Source organism: Poecile atricapillus, chromosome 7, assembly GCF_030490865.1.
Source record: "Poecile atricapillus isolate bPoeAtr1 chromosome 7, bPoeAtr1.hap1, whole genome shotgun sequence".
In the NCBI taxonomy this organism is placed as follows: domain Eukaryota; kingdom Metazoa; phylum Chordata; class Aves; order Passeriformes; family Paridae; genus Poecile; species Poecile atricapillus.
The window spans coordinates 32,363,941-32,378,234 of record NC_081255.1 but is presented as its reverse complement, the minus strand read 5'-3'; the positions used below and the strand labels follow the sequence as shown (position 1 = coordinate 32,378,234).

Sequence of the window (14,294 nt, the reverse complement as noted above, 5' to 3'; positions counted from 1 at the left end):
TCCAGAGGTTAAACCTGGCAGCCAGAGCACAGGGATGTCGCTCTGGGGATGCTGCTGGAGCAGTGAATCTGTTCTGGTCTCTTGATTGACATTTTTTTCTTCTCTAAATTTCATTTTCTGTGGCCAAAAGAGGAAAGTTTCTGTGTTCCTCTTTGAAATCCACAGTCACACTCGCAGTTGGCCAAGCCTCACCTGGATGCTGGCCAGTGCTTACACATTTTCTTGTAGAAGGAACTGTGCTGGCACACAGAGCCACTGTACAAAAGATCTGTTTTACTAAAAAACCCAGATGTGTTTAGCTGAAAGTAAAAAAAAAATAAAAAAAATAAAATAAAATAATGAAAATAAAAAATAAAAATCTCAATCACTGAAAAAGATGGGAAAATCCAGGGGGGTTTGTGGTTTCACAAGCCTTGCAAGCTATTTCTGGGAATCAGAAACCCCATTTCATTTTATGAATCAGATGCTCCTTAAAATTACAGCCCTCTTGTCTCCTCTTTTCCCCTCTCCTCGTTCCCAGTGGTTAAATAAAGAACAAAACAATGCCATATTTAGGATATTTATATATAGAAGAGGCTCCATGAAGAACAAAAGGACTGTTCCAGAGGAATATTGGCACCAGGATGTAAATATTCCACTTGGGAATATATCCCTGCCATACACATCCAGGTTAAACCTCATCAGAACACAACACAATAAATAATAAATACAGAGCATTTTCCTGCACTCTTCCCACTGGATTCCACTCCAGCAGGGTTTTTCCAGCTCATTTTTACACCAGCCCATGTCAACTGGCATTTTCTTGTTATTCCTCACTACAGCTCTTGGGGAAGTTCTTGCTCCACCACCTCTAATTTCAGTGATTTGTGCCCAGGATTTCTCCTGCAGTGGGAAAAGTTTGGGATAAGCACAAAGCTGAGGCCCCAGGTAATGGGAACAATGGAGAATGAGACAAAAAGAACAAAAAGATTGGGCACAGAACCATTTCCTGGCCCAGAGTGTCTCTGTTGTTAGGTTAAATTCTCTCATCTCCAGGAATCTGCTGTGCTCTGACCTGGTTCTGTTCTGGTTCTGATCTCTGCAGCCTCACCTGAGGTGAAGAGACATTTCTATGTCCTTAAGGGACCAACCCTGCCGTGGATGATGGATAAAAAGTGAGTTTCAAAGGGATGTGGAGCACAGGAACTTCTAAAATAATGTTCAAAATCTGTTTTTTGGGGAAATTTTGAGAAGCAGTGGCTACAGTGCAAATTCCTGGTTTAGTGGAAGGTGTCCATGGCTTGGAATTATCTTTGAGGTTCCTTCCAACCCTTCTGGGATTCTGGGATTTGTGTGCACAATCCAGACACACAGCAATGCACAAATACATGAGGGAACCACCAAAATGCTGCCTTTGATCTCCCCAAAATTATTCAACTGACCCAATTTGTGTTTGAATTCAGAAATTGGTGGATAAATGATGGAGAAACATCAGCTGAGCCTTTTCCAGGCAGAGCTCCCTGACCTCTCTGCCCCTTTGATCAGATACCATTGACACCACCCAACTTGTGGAAAATATTCCAGCAGCTGGAGAGGCTGGAGCTGCCTCCTGGCACATCCAGATGTGGGATTCCCATGCAATTCCACAATTCCATGTGGAATGGGCATTCCCAGCCTCCCCTGAGCTGCATCTGCAGCACCCACAGATAAAATAATGATGGATTTAATGAAGCCAGGCTCGTTGGGTTTTGGTTTTTTGAACAAAAGAAGCTTCTCCCAGCTAAGTGTGAGCAGCAGAGCAGGATCATGGAATGTGATTCCAAGGGTTTTTACAGCTTCTCCAGCAGGGGAGAATTAAAGGAAGGATGCTCAGGGCAGGCAGTGCTGCCCACCCACCCTGGGGTTCCTGGTGTCCTTTGCTTGCCTTGGCTTCAGACTGATTTCCAAATCAGACTTTTGGCTCTGGGGAAAGCAGCAGAAAGAAGAGCCATGAATTATTGTGTTATCTATCCCTGCTTGTCTCCTCTCACAGAAATCACCATTTCACATTCCCATTCACGCTTGGCCCATCTGTTTTTCTGCCATCACGTCCGGGCAGAGCTCTGCACCTATAAATTATGGAAGGAAAAGGGCTGAGTGTGTGGATATTTTAAAAAAAAACATAATTCTCAAACAAAATCTGTAAATGAACAGAAACTTCCACTCTGATAAAGACACGGGAAAAGCAAGGCCAGGAACTTGCCACAAGTTTTGTCCTGAATTTTATGACCCAGCTTTTCCAGCCTATTCCCAAGGAAAGCGTTTCCCCAGAGGGAGGATGATGAGGGAGATCAACCAAGTATTTCATCTCTCACTCTGGAGCTCAAAAACTGGCACAGATGGGCTTGGTTTTCACAGATAAAAACAGCAGAAAAATGAATTTCATAGCTATAAAATTCATTTTTCTGCTTGTACAGGGAGAAGGCTGCACATGAGTGAGTCACACAATCCAATCCCCAGGATATTCTCTGCATGGAAGGAACAGCAAATGCCAAGAAGCAGAATTTGAGGTAATTTCCCTCCTGCATTTCACAACATGCAGCTGAAATGTGATTACATTTCTTTTTTTGGTTACAAAATTATAAGGCACAACCACAAAATCAACAATTAAAGAGGACATCTCCCTTTCTTTTCACCTTTTCACATCATTTGTGTATTTTAGCTGGTTAAGTTGTGGGGATTTTTTGTTGGTTTTTTTTTTGGAAGGGGAGCAAAAACACACCAAACCCCTGCCAGAAAGAAAAAAAATGGGAATAAAGGTTTCCAAATGTATTTTCTTTTAAAAAGTGAGGCCTAGACAGTGAGATTCCAGCCCAGCTCTCTGCTTTCTGTGCTCACACTGCTCTCATGTGGCTTCTGACCACCAAGGTGTCGTTTAACCCCACAAATTTCAGAAACCAGGAGGGAGCAGCACAAAATCCCCATTTTCTCACCTCGTTCATTAACTGCTGGAGAGCCCAGAGCCCCCAAATCCCACAGCACCAGGGAATTTCCATCCCCAGAACCCCACAATCACCAAACAGAGCTGAAATCCCTTGAAAGAGCTCCCCTTCCAAAACAAACTCCAGGATTCCACATCAGGCACCTCCACAAGGGAAGATAAAACCACATTTTAGGCTGTTCCATTAGAGGGCATCCTACAACATCCTTTTGTGGTCAGATGCTTCTCCTCATTTATATCCTCTGCAATAATTCATGGAAGATCTTCCAGCAGGAGCCAGGAACATTCACATTCCCAGGTTTTTTGCATCCCTTGTAATTGCGTTAATTGCATGAACAGATTAATTTTCTGATTCAGTTCTGAGTTTCCCTCCCCTCAGCAGGAGAGGTGGATTTTCAATATTTTTCCACATTGTGAGGTGGGAATAAGCTGGGTACAGCACCACAAAGCTGATCCCAAACTTCAGGACAGCTGGAGATCACACTTGGGAACAGTAAGGCACTGAAAAGGTGAGCAGGTCTGATCAGATGTTTTGAAAATAGAGATACAAGAGAATATTCTCAAAAACTGCCCAAGACAGAGGCTCCACTGCCAAAATACAACGTGGGAAGTGCTCAGACCCTGCAGAAGGAGCCAAACCTGAGCTCCAGGACTCAGGGAGCTGTGGTACAAACAGCCTCTGCTCCCACCCACCTACTCAATCCTCAAAACCTCGCCTTTCAGACAGTTTATTAATACAGGTACAGAGAGACAGACACAGTTTACGACCCTTAAAATCAGCAAGAAGCCCCTGGGTAGTAAAATCTGCTTGTAAGTGATAAATATTTTCCAGACTGGGCTGTGACATGGATGAAGTACCTGTAGGTGCACAGGAATCACTTCACAGACTGAAGGCACCAGAGGATCTAAAGGTAATAATATTGGAAATGAAGAAGTCTGGGGTAAGAAATAGGAGTTGACACGATAACATGAAAATATAACTGCGAGACAGATAACTCAGTTATAATAAATTACCATCCTATCTGACTTAAAAAGCAGAATGTAAAAGTGCTCCTGTCACCCTGAATGACAAATGAACTTCTGACTGCTGAAATGCAAGATTAATGAACCCACAGAAGAGACATGAAAGGACTTACGAGGATCCTGGGCTTGCTGTTGGCGGGGGACCTGGAAAAGTGACAGAAGAAAAACAGCAGGATGAGTTACGGCGAGGTAGCGAGCAGGAAGCTTTTGAAAAGCTTTTAAAAGATAAAAGGCCCAGTCTGTGGTGCTGGCTGTGGTTTGTGTAGTTGAACAGAGGAGTGGCAGTCCCTCAGCACACAAGACAAGGCTGTGCTGGCTGCAGAACACGACACCAGGACAATAAACAGGTGAGCAACTCACCTTCCTCTGGAAACTGCCTTAGGAGAACATCTAATGATTAATTTCTTATCAGAAATCAGAAAACATGGGAGATTTATGAAAAAAAGACGGTGAAACTCATCACATCCATCATTCCCTGTGTGTTATTTGTCCAGCTCCAAAGAGGATTAACCAGGACTGTGTGCAAGTATCTTCATCTCAGTGAATTATTTCCCCCTGCCCGTGGAGGAGGAGAAGACACACAAAACCTGTTTCTTGTTTGGAATCCTCTGAGTGGAAAGATCAGCTTTGAAGGCAGTTATCTCAATATAAACTTGGAAGAAAGAGTGCTTATTTTCCCTGACAGGTATATGTGTGTCTCATCTCAGGCCCTCAGCCTGCAGTGCCAGCTGAAATTTCTCACTCACCAGACACAGAGGTCACTCAGAATAAAGGAGTTTTTCTCCTCTGGGCTGGATCTACCCAGGTACCACATTAATGGGGGCTCAGACTGGGGAAAAGGAGGCTCAGGGGGAATTTCTGGCTCTGCACAACTCCCTGAGAGGAGGGGACAGCCGGGGGGATTTGGGATCTGCTCCCAGGAACAGGGACAGGAGGAGAGGGAACAGCTCCAAGCTGTTCCAGGGGAGGTTTAGATTGGATATTGAGAAAATATCTCCTCCAAAAGTGTTGGAACAGTCTGCCCAAGGCACTGGTGGAGTCACCATCCCTGGAAATGTCCAAAAAACATGGATGTGACACTCGGGACATGGTTTAATGGTGGTTGGATGATCTCAGAGGTCTTTTCCAACCTGAAGATTCCGTGATTCTGTGAAAATCCAGCTGTTCCTCCACTCCCAGGGATCCAGTTATTTAGGAGATCTGTGGATGGGGCTCAAAGGGCAGAGATGCCACACAACAGGGTCTGACATCTCTCAGGGCTGTCTGATGGCTCCTCAGCTCCCCAGGACCATTTCTCCAAGCTCCATCCCCAGGAATGTTTCTGCCCATCCTAACACCCTCCATGGGAAGCCCATTTTCAGCCAGCTCACGGATTCCTGGGCTCTCTACAAACCCTGCTTTTAGGAAGTTTAACAAATCTGACTTTTCCAACCTGACCAATTCCATGACGCCGCTACATCAGCACCCTGCTTTCCCCTGGATAAACACCTCCTCCCAAGCAAGAGCTGGAAGAGTCTCAGAGGAGAAAACTCACCAAACTTCACAAAGAGCACCCCGGTGGTGGACACAGTCCTCCTGCCGTTGGTGGCCACGCACTGGAAGTAGCCGGTGTCGGTGGTGTCCAGGTTGCGGATGCGCAGGCGGGAGCCGTAGGGAGTGGCTCGGAAGGAGATCCTGCGCGGCTCCTGCACCACGGGAGCGTCGTTCTTCAGCCACCTCACCGTGGGAGGGGGGTTCCCAGACACCTTGCAGTGCAGCTCTGCTGTCTGGCCCAGGGTGGTGGTGATGTTGTTCATGGGTTCGTCCAGCGTCAGGAAATAATCTGGGGTTGGAGAGAAAAGAAGGGGAATGAAGGATTTGAGAGCAGGGAATGTGATTGTGGAGAAAGCTCCTGCTTGTCTTTGGAGGAGACACAAAGGAGCTGGATATCTGCTGTCTCAACATCTCCTATTTGGCTTCATTTAGCACAGAAGAAACACTGCTGCTCGTTTTTCTTTTATTTTTCCTAACCAATAAACATGAAAATCACCTCAGTGCTCCAGCTGTTCATTTTGATGCTGACCTGCCTCTGCTTGTGCCAGAATCCAGCAAAGTACAGGAATATATGAAAGGAATCATTCAGAAGTGAAAATCCTGTTCCCCAAAGAAGCTGAGGCTGCCCCTGGATCCCTGGCAGTGCGCAAGGCCAGGCTGGACAGGGCTTGGAGCAGCCTGGGATGGTGGGAGGTGTCCCTGCCCATGGCAGGGGTGGGATGGGATGAGATTTAAGGTCTCTTCCAACACAAACCATCCCAGGATTCTGTGATCCTGTCTCCAAGCTGTTTTTAGCTACTCACAGGCAGAGCAGACAGGGTGTTATCCATGATTTTGTAAGCACCAGCTGCAGAGATGAGGAATAAGGATCATATCTGGGAAAGGACACTTGATTCTCAGTATTTCCATGGCTAAGAGAACTGAATATCACCTCCAACCCAAAACAGGGCTCATGATTGAATAATCAAATTCAATTAGAATTAGGAAGATGAATCTCTCCTGAGCTCTGCCTTCTGTCCAGGGCTGGGCATCCCTCAGGAAGAGACCCCATTGCTGGTGCTCTGTGTTCACCACTTCATTAAATCCTCTCAAGGCAGGGAGGGAGAGGATTTGGGATGGGGAATGGAATCCTCAGGCTTTCATCTCCACGTCAGAGGTTCAAGCAGGGGTGTTAGTGTCCAGAGCCATCATCAGCTGCTGGCTGTCCCAGGAATGGCCAAGGAATGAGAAATCCCCTCTGTATCTGGCTCCTGAACTCCCAGAGCCAAACCAGGAGGTCAAGAAAAGCCAGAATCAGCCAGAGAACTCGGAATCACAGAATTATTTGGATTGGAAGGGACCTTGGAGTTGATCCAGTCCCACCCCTGCCACAGGCAGGGACACTTTCCACTGCCCCAGGCTGCTCCAAGCCCTGTCCAGCTTGGCCTTGGACACTTCCAGGGATGAGGAATCCCCAAACTGCTGCTGTGCTGCTTGTGCTCCATCACTCTCAAGTCCATCTGCAGTTAGCTCCAGTGAGAAACCTTCCTAAAAGTGTGAAAAAACCCCTCCAGCATGTTCCAAACCAGCTCAGCCACCCAACCTGCCCAAGTAAGCCACTTCCCTAATTATTCCCTGTAATCTTGGCTTGCCCAGCTCCTCCCTTCATTATGCTTTGTGGAGAGCAGTATCTCTTGCCTTTGTTTTTAATCTGTTTAGCACACAACTTGCTCTGTGTTTGCACAGCACTTTGAACAAGGCCTCCCTGTCCTCACCTGGTCCCAGCAGCCATTTGGGACAAACATTTGGCACCCAGGCCCTGCCCCACAGGTATTTTTTTTTTTTTCCACGTGCATTTTTTCAATTAAGTTCTAATGTGCAGGTGTGAAACCGTGTTTCTCTCTGGGAACAAGGGATGAGATGAGAGGGAACGGCCTCAAGTTGCACCAGGAGAGGTTTAGATTGGAAAAAAAAAAATCATGGGAAGAGTTGTAAAGCACTGGAACAGGCTGGCCAGAGCAGTGGTGGAGTCATCATCCCTGGAAATGTCCAAAAAACACGTGGAAGTGGCACCTGGGGACATGGTTTAGTGGTGAACATGGTGGTGGTGAACATGGTGATCTCAGGGGTCTTTTCCAACCTGAAGATTCCGTGATTCTGTGAAAATCCAGCTGTTCCTCCACTCCCAGGGATCCAGTTATTTAGGAGATCTGTGGATGGGGCTCAAAGGGCAGAGATGCCACACAACAGGGTCTGACATCTCTCAGGGCTGTCTGATGGCTCCTCAGCTCCCCAGGACCATTTCTCCAAGCTCCATCCCCAGGAATGTTTCTGCCCCACCATCCTAACACCCTCCATGGGAAGCAGAGCTCCAGCCAGCTCATGGATTCCAATCTGGGTTTAAAAAAGTAATTTATAGAACTCCTGATCATGTTCTGGAGACTGCTTCAGACATCTCCAGCCTAACAGGGAGAGAAACAGCCCTGGGATGGGCTGGCTGACAAACAGCACGGTGAACAGAATGGTTTAAAGGTCCTGAGGGATACAGGAGAGGCAAATAAAGGACTGAGGGTGTAGGGCAGGTTTCCAAAGCCTGGATTTTGAAGTATCAGTAGAAATCCTAAGTCAGTGAAAAATTGTGGCTGCAATTTCTCTGTAGGGACCAACAGAAGTGGCCTCAGGAGCTGCTGACTCCTCTAATTGCTCTCCACCTTCCTCCATGAGCTATTGCAGAAACACTAAAACAAATTCATCTGCTAAATTCACCCTAGATTAGCCCTCAGATACATAAATTTAACATCTGAATCATAAAGCAGATGAAGCAGCTCACCTGAGATGAGATTTAAACAGGGCAGGTTTGGGGCCATTGGGAGCTCTGGGAGATGTTTCTCACAGATGAAGCAGTTTTGGAATTGAAAATGAACTCCTCAAAAGCCTTGGATTGTTACTGAGGCACTCAAAATGATGAGCATCCCTTCCCTGGCGTGCACCAAACTCATCCATTGCTGCCCTTGCCTGGCGTGGAGGGGCTGGAGAAAAGCCCAATTGTGTTTTTATTTTGTCTCTCACCTGCCAAAGCCCATCAAAGGAGAAATTCCTCCCTGTGAGGGTGTGAGGCCCTGGCACAGGGTGCCCAGAGAAGCTGTGGCTGCCCCTGGATCCCTGGAAGTGTCCAAGGCCAGGCTGGAGCAATCTGGGATAGTGGGAGGTGTCCCATGGCAGGGATGGAATGGGAGGAGCTTTAAGGTCCCTTCCAATCCAAACCATTTCACCATAACTCATCCGACCCTCTCCCGCCATCCAGGAGCTCTCCAGGTGGAGCTGACTCCCTCTGACCTAAAGAACAATTTCCTAGGAAAAAGGATGGGTTTGTGCACTGGGAACGATCCAGTCTGGTGGCACCAGCCTTTGGAAAGTCTGAGTTTAATCCTGGCTCGCAGCAGCCTTGGGTGAATCAGCTCAGTTGTGATTTTTAGAAGAGCCAAAGGGAAGTAGACACCCAAAGCCAATCAAAGCTCACATGGGATTTGTGCAACTAAGGCCTTTTAAAAACAGCCTTAAACCTTTTGGCTCGATGTCTCCAGCCATAAAGTGAGGATAATAATCCCTCTTACATCATGGGGAGGCTGCTATGTACATTAATGAGATAATGCCCATAAAGCACTTTGAAGGTGAAAAGTGCTATATTGGGATAAGCACTGTTATTATATTTTAAGTTAAATCTCAGGGTTTCGAGCACAGAACAAAAGCCTGTCCATATTTTAGAGTGGCACTCTATAAAAACATTTGGGAAACGTTTTAATTTACAGAAGTACGGGAGAATAGCCTGAAAGAGTTCTAAATAAAATTTAGCCCACCTATAATTTAATAATAGTCAAACTGATTTTTTTTTAATTTGTAAAAACAATTTACTGCTGGGCCTAGACCCTGAATGCCAAGTTTCAGCCCACAGAGAGGGTTTTTTTTAATGGCTGAGTTATAAACCCTTGAAAAATGCTGACAGCCCCTTTACTAGAGCAGCACTAGCGGGTGCCCTATAATGAACTTTTAAATGACTTGAGATAATATCTGGAAAGCCAAGCCTGAAATATATTTCTGGGTTTGAGCCATTGCCAAGGCAAACACAACACATCATAAGTCATCCTCATGATTCTGAGCACATAAATTGGAGACACTGCATATAAAACCCAAATATTAGGTATCCTTCATGGCCAAACTTTGGGCTGGTTTGATGTTACAGAACAGCAACAGCTGTGCAAGGACGAAATGTAGAGCGTTGCGTGTCTCCAAAGAAGAAAAGTGTCTGTATTTCCACAGCTTTGCCTTGACATTGTTAAATAGGAGCCTGCCCAGTCCTAATAAATCCTCCTCTATTCTACTACTTTTAAGTGGAACCCAGGTGGCTTTCAAAATAAAAGCTCGTCCTGGCCGGCCAAGGAATGTTAATCTGCTCTGTGACCACATGGTTACTCCATCTTAAATTACCAAAGACACATCTTAGAGCAGTAACGCCCTCCTGGCTTGCAGGAGGATTTTGCTGGCCACAGTGAGACCTTTCCCCCCCAGCACCGTGTGTGCTGCATGTTTCTGATTTCACAAGGTGTTTAAAGCACGATGGGGATGCAGGATTAGACCCTGGAAGGGTCATTTTATGAGAAGAGTTGTTGTTTCATTTATCCTTCTCTTTCTGCCCTTCTGATCTTTCGGAATATTCAAAGCAAAACTGAAATTAAAGGCTCTGCTCAAGCCTGAAGCAGCTTTAATCCAGGTGCACAGGAGAGGCTGCTGAGCCAAGCTCCTTCCATTGCAGATGGGGAACAACACAGTTCTCTGCAAACATCTCCAGAGCTTGCCTCAAGCAGCTGTGGGGACGCCTTTTCCAGCTGCTGGCCTGGAGAAGTTGTTTCATTCTGGATTTGAAGACTCAACCCTGCACTGCAGCACAGAAAGCAGAACCTGACCTGGAGTTAGGCACCGGGACACCGATATTCCAGAGCTTATTGCATTTGTGGAATCCTGGAATGGTTTGGGCTGGGAGGGACCTCAAGGATCAGCTCATTCCATGGGCAGGGACCCTTCCACCAGACCAGGCTGATCAAGCCCTGTCCAACCTGGCCTTGAAATGATGGTTGTGAGCAGAAAGGTTCGGCAGCTCCCTGGCTCCTCGTCACTCCTCGTTTTTTGGGAAAAACGCCCAAAAGCGTCTCAGGGAAAGCTGCATTTCCATTCAGAGCCTTGGATTGTCCAGGAGTCCAGAGTGGTGCCACACCTGGATGTGCTCCATCCTCACAAATATCGGCACCACCACCGAGCTGACTGCACTGGAAATTTTCAGAATTTATGGAATCGTTGGCTTTGGAGAAGATCAACAACACAGAGTCCACCCAGAGTGAAGATGCTGGAGGGGCTGCCTGGCTGCTTCAGGAAAAGGAAGGAAGAAGCAGCAGGATTTCTGATGGAAGCATGGAATCCCTTGGAAAAAGGATCCACCATGGGTTGCTGGATATGCCCATAACTCCCCGTGGGGTCTGATCACCAGACCTTGTTATTAAAAGTGATAAAATGAAAACTCCCACTTGGAATTTCACTTCTTTGAAATGAATAAAGAGGAATGACAATGGGAGGGAAGAGATGCTGCGCTCAAGTCGTGATCTGGCAACTCCTGAAGAATATCGGGGTTGAAGAAGTCCAGATAATCACTGGAAACATCCAATTGGAAATATCCAGTGTCTGCAGTCTTGGGACAAAAGGAAACCCTCCTTGGCTTGCCCAGCTTTACTTCCAATGGGTTCCCTCAGAGATGTGCAGGAGTCAATTTGGGATGCACGTGGAATTCTGTCCTGGACTTTCCCATCCCAAATTCCATCCAGAGGGTTCAGTGCCACCCAGGATAAGTCACTGAGCTCAACCAGGCAGGGCACAGCTCAAAGCCTGACGGATTTCAGGTCTCCACATGTGACCACCACTGGGATTCTCAGAATTAACGTTTATATTCTGATAATTGGCAACGTAGAGGCGGTGCTGGGCTTGTGGAGGGAAAGCAGACTTCCAAAAAATTATCTGGAGCCTGAATCCCACCGCTTTTGGATGGGAACTGGACAATTCGCTGCCCTCCATGAACTCTTGAACGTGTTTGGGAGTTGCTTCTGCCCCTCCTTTCATCAGACAACCCTGAGGTTTAAGGACAGATGTCTGAGGGGTCACTTCGAGGGGAAATGAAGCTTTTCTTTACTCAGGAACCAGTTTTATAGCCCAAGTAGGAAACCTCTAAACTTTATCACCAAAAAAAAAAAAAGTGATTTGGAATAGGTAAACAAATGTCCACATCCAGCTATAAAGCCAACTACTGAAAACCATCAAGGGATTTTGTTGTCACTTTAGAAGCTGCTCTGCAGTAAAGAGCCACAAAGAAAAACTCAAGCATTAAAGGGAGGGCGTATGGAAAGGTATGTGCCTCAAGATTAATGCCGTGGAGTCAAAGAAAAGCTGTTATTTCTGACATTTTGACATAGCATCACTTTAGGATCTGGTTCTTATTAGCCCTTTCTGTGCCTTTTAAAGGCCTATTTTTTTTTTTTTTTCAACCAAAAATGTCAGGAAATTTGGAACAGAAACGTACAATAAAACACGTCCCTTGACCCTCTGATCTATCAATCCTTCAAATAAACAAAGATAGCTGGATGAGCCAGGAAAAGGTTTTTATATATAGTTACCTTATGTATAATGGTCAATATTCACTGCACACACTCAGATTATATAAAAAATCCCATGTAAGTGAAGCTTTTTGTGAAAGATTTTTGCTGTGAAAGCCCAAAGTTACTCGGGGTGGTTTCATTTTCAGGCCGAGTTCTGTGACCTTCGAATTTCACACCCTGTATTATTTATAAATGAGACATTCAAGAAACACAAATTCTCAAATAAAAACGTGCACTCCGCCAGTGGAAAAGCAAACAAAAGGAGCTAATGTAGTGTGGCTAAAAAAATTTTCAAACAAAGTAGCGGTAATTTACTGCCCTGCTACTAACAGGACCCCACAAATCGAATCAGAACCCTGAGCCCCAGCAGGGGAGCTTGATTTACCCCATATCCCCCAGATAATAAAGGAAAATAGAAAGGTAAATTGTGCATGAATGTGAAAGCTGTAATTCTTCCCCTTTCAGCACACGTATCAAATTCGCATCCAGTGATTTCAAAGGAGAATCTGGAATCTCTGAAGGGCTGGGACCAAAGGCAGGAGGCCTCGATCCACCTGGTTTTCCCCACGTTTGGTTGTGTTTATGTTGTTTAGGAGTCAAATCCTCCCTGGGAGCTCACTGAGATTTTCCCTCTAAGAGCTCACAGCCAGGACCTTTCCCTGGAAAGGAGGGACTGGAAGGATGCGCCAAGGTGGCAGCTTCAGCCTGGATTTGTCACATGAGCAGCCCTGGATGTCCTGCAGAACCTTCCACAGCCTCCTCCTGTGATGGAGCTGATGTCCAGCCTTCCCAGGGAATGTCCTGCCCACACCAGGATCTCCAGGAGGTTCAGGACACGCCACCTCTCCCATCCCTCCTTTGGACCCTCCGCAGTAATTCTGTGCTGTGGATCCCCAGCCCATCCCAGGGGAGGGATGCTGGAGGTGATCCTTGATAAACCTTTGAATGTAAAGGATAAATCCCAGCTGAATCTTCAGCTGTAAAATCCTCACTCCTGCTGCCAAGCTCTCCAGGGAATGTTGGCTGCAGGGAGCACCGTGGGACTGGGAAGTGCTGTGCCCCACGGGGGCTGCGGGGAGCTCAAAGCCTCGGCTTGGGATCGTGGATGTCTGGAAATGGAGGTGCTTCCCAAGCTCCAAGGATTTGTATTTGTTTGCCAGAGCTGATAGGCCATGAAAGGAAAAGGAAAATGGGCAAAAACTCACAGTAAGGGTTTTGTTTGGAAGCTGAAGGACCAAGGGAAGAGCTCCTGGGAGGAGGAACCGGCAGAAGAAATGAGCTGCAGCCCTGCCCCAGTGCCCTCAGCTCAGCTCAGCCACAGGCAGGACACATCCCTGTGCCTCTGGAGGAGGGATGAGGGATTCCTCAGGTGGGAATGGGGGCACAATTCCCATTGCAGGGAAGCTGCAGTGCCAGCAGCACTCTCTTACCCCCTGCAGAATGAACGGTCACTGAAGCTGAATCCTACTCACAGCTAAAATAATATTCCAAACTCGGCTCCTTCCTGGCAAAGACTCCAATATTATCTTTGCCTAAGGATGAAGAGATGCCAAACAATTCCTCCAGTGTAGCAGATGTAAATAGGCTCTCATTCCAATTCAGACCTGTTTCTTTGTCAATAAACTGACACAGGATGGAAGGAAGAGGGAGAAGTTTTCCTTCCATGATCCGTTTTGTGGGATAGGAGCAGCTGAACGCAGGGCTCTTCATCTTTCTAAAGAAAGAAAATTTGGAGATGGGAAACTGGGAGCTTTCCCAAACAAAGAGCTGTGAGGGGACAGGAGGGGAGGCAGCATGCAGGGAAGGAGAAATCCAAAGAGAAATAAATCCCTGTGCCACGGGGCTGTGTAGGAGCACACGGGGATGAGGTTTCTCCCAGCCTCTTGCAGCAATGGTCCCCACCAGAGATCTCCCACCTGGGGCTGCTCCAGGCTCCCGCAGCCAAAGGGAATCCCAACCAAAAACTTGGGAGTGGAAAGTTTCAAATCTGCCACCAGCCCCCTGGAATGGGGCTTTTCCTACCACCAGAGCTCCCTTTTCCCCTCAGCTTCACTTATTTCTCCTTACAGAATCCAATATTTCTAGGGTCATATTTTCATTTCTCT

General features: G+C 46.7%; 1 protein-coding gene across 1 annotated transcript in view; it reads right to left on the bottom strand.

Moving 5' to 3' along the window:
- Positions 1-14,294, bottom strand: part of ROR1 (receptor tyrosine kinase like orphan receptor 1) — a 146,077-nt gene that overhangs the window by 29,848 nt on the left and 101,935 nt on the right. The window contains exons 3-4 of the mRNA XM_058843074.1: positions 5,517-5,804; positions 4,096-4,126 (exon numbers count right to left, since the gene is read on the bottom strand). Of these exons, the coding sequence (XP_058699057.1) occupies positions 4,096-4,126; positions 5,517-5,804 (319 nt within the window). The remainder of the gene's footprint in view (positions 1-4,095; positions 4,127-5,516; positions 5,805-14,294) is intronic.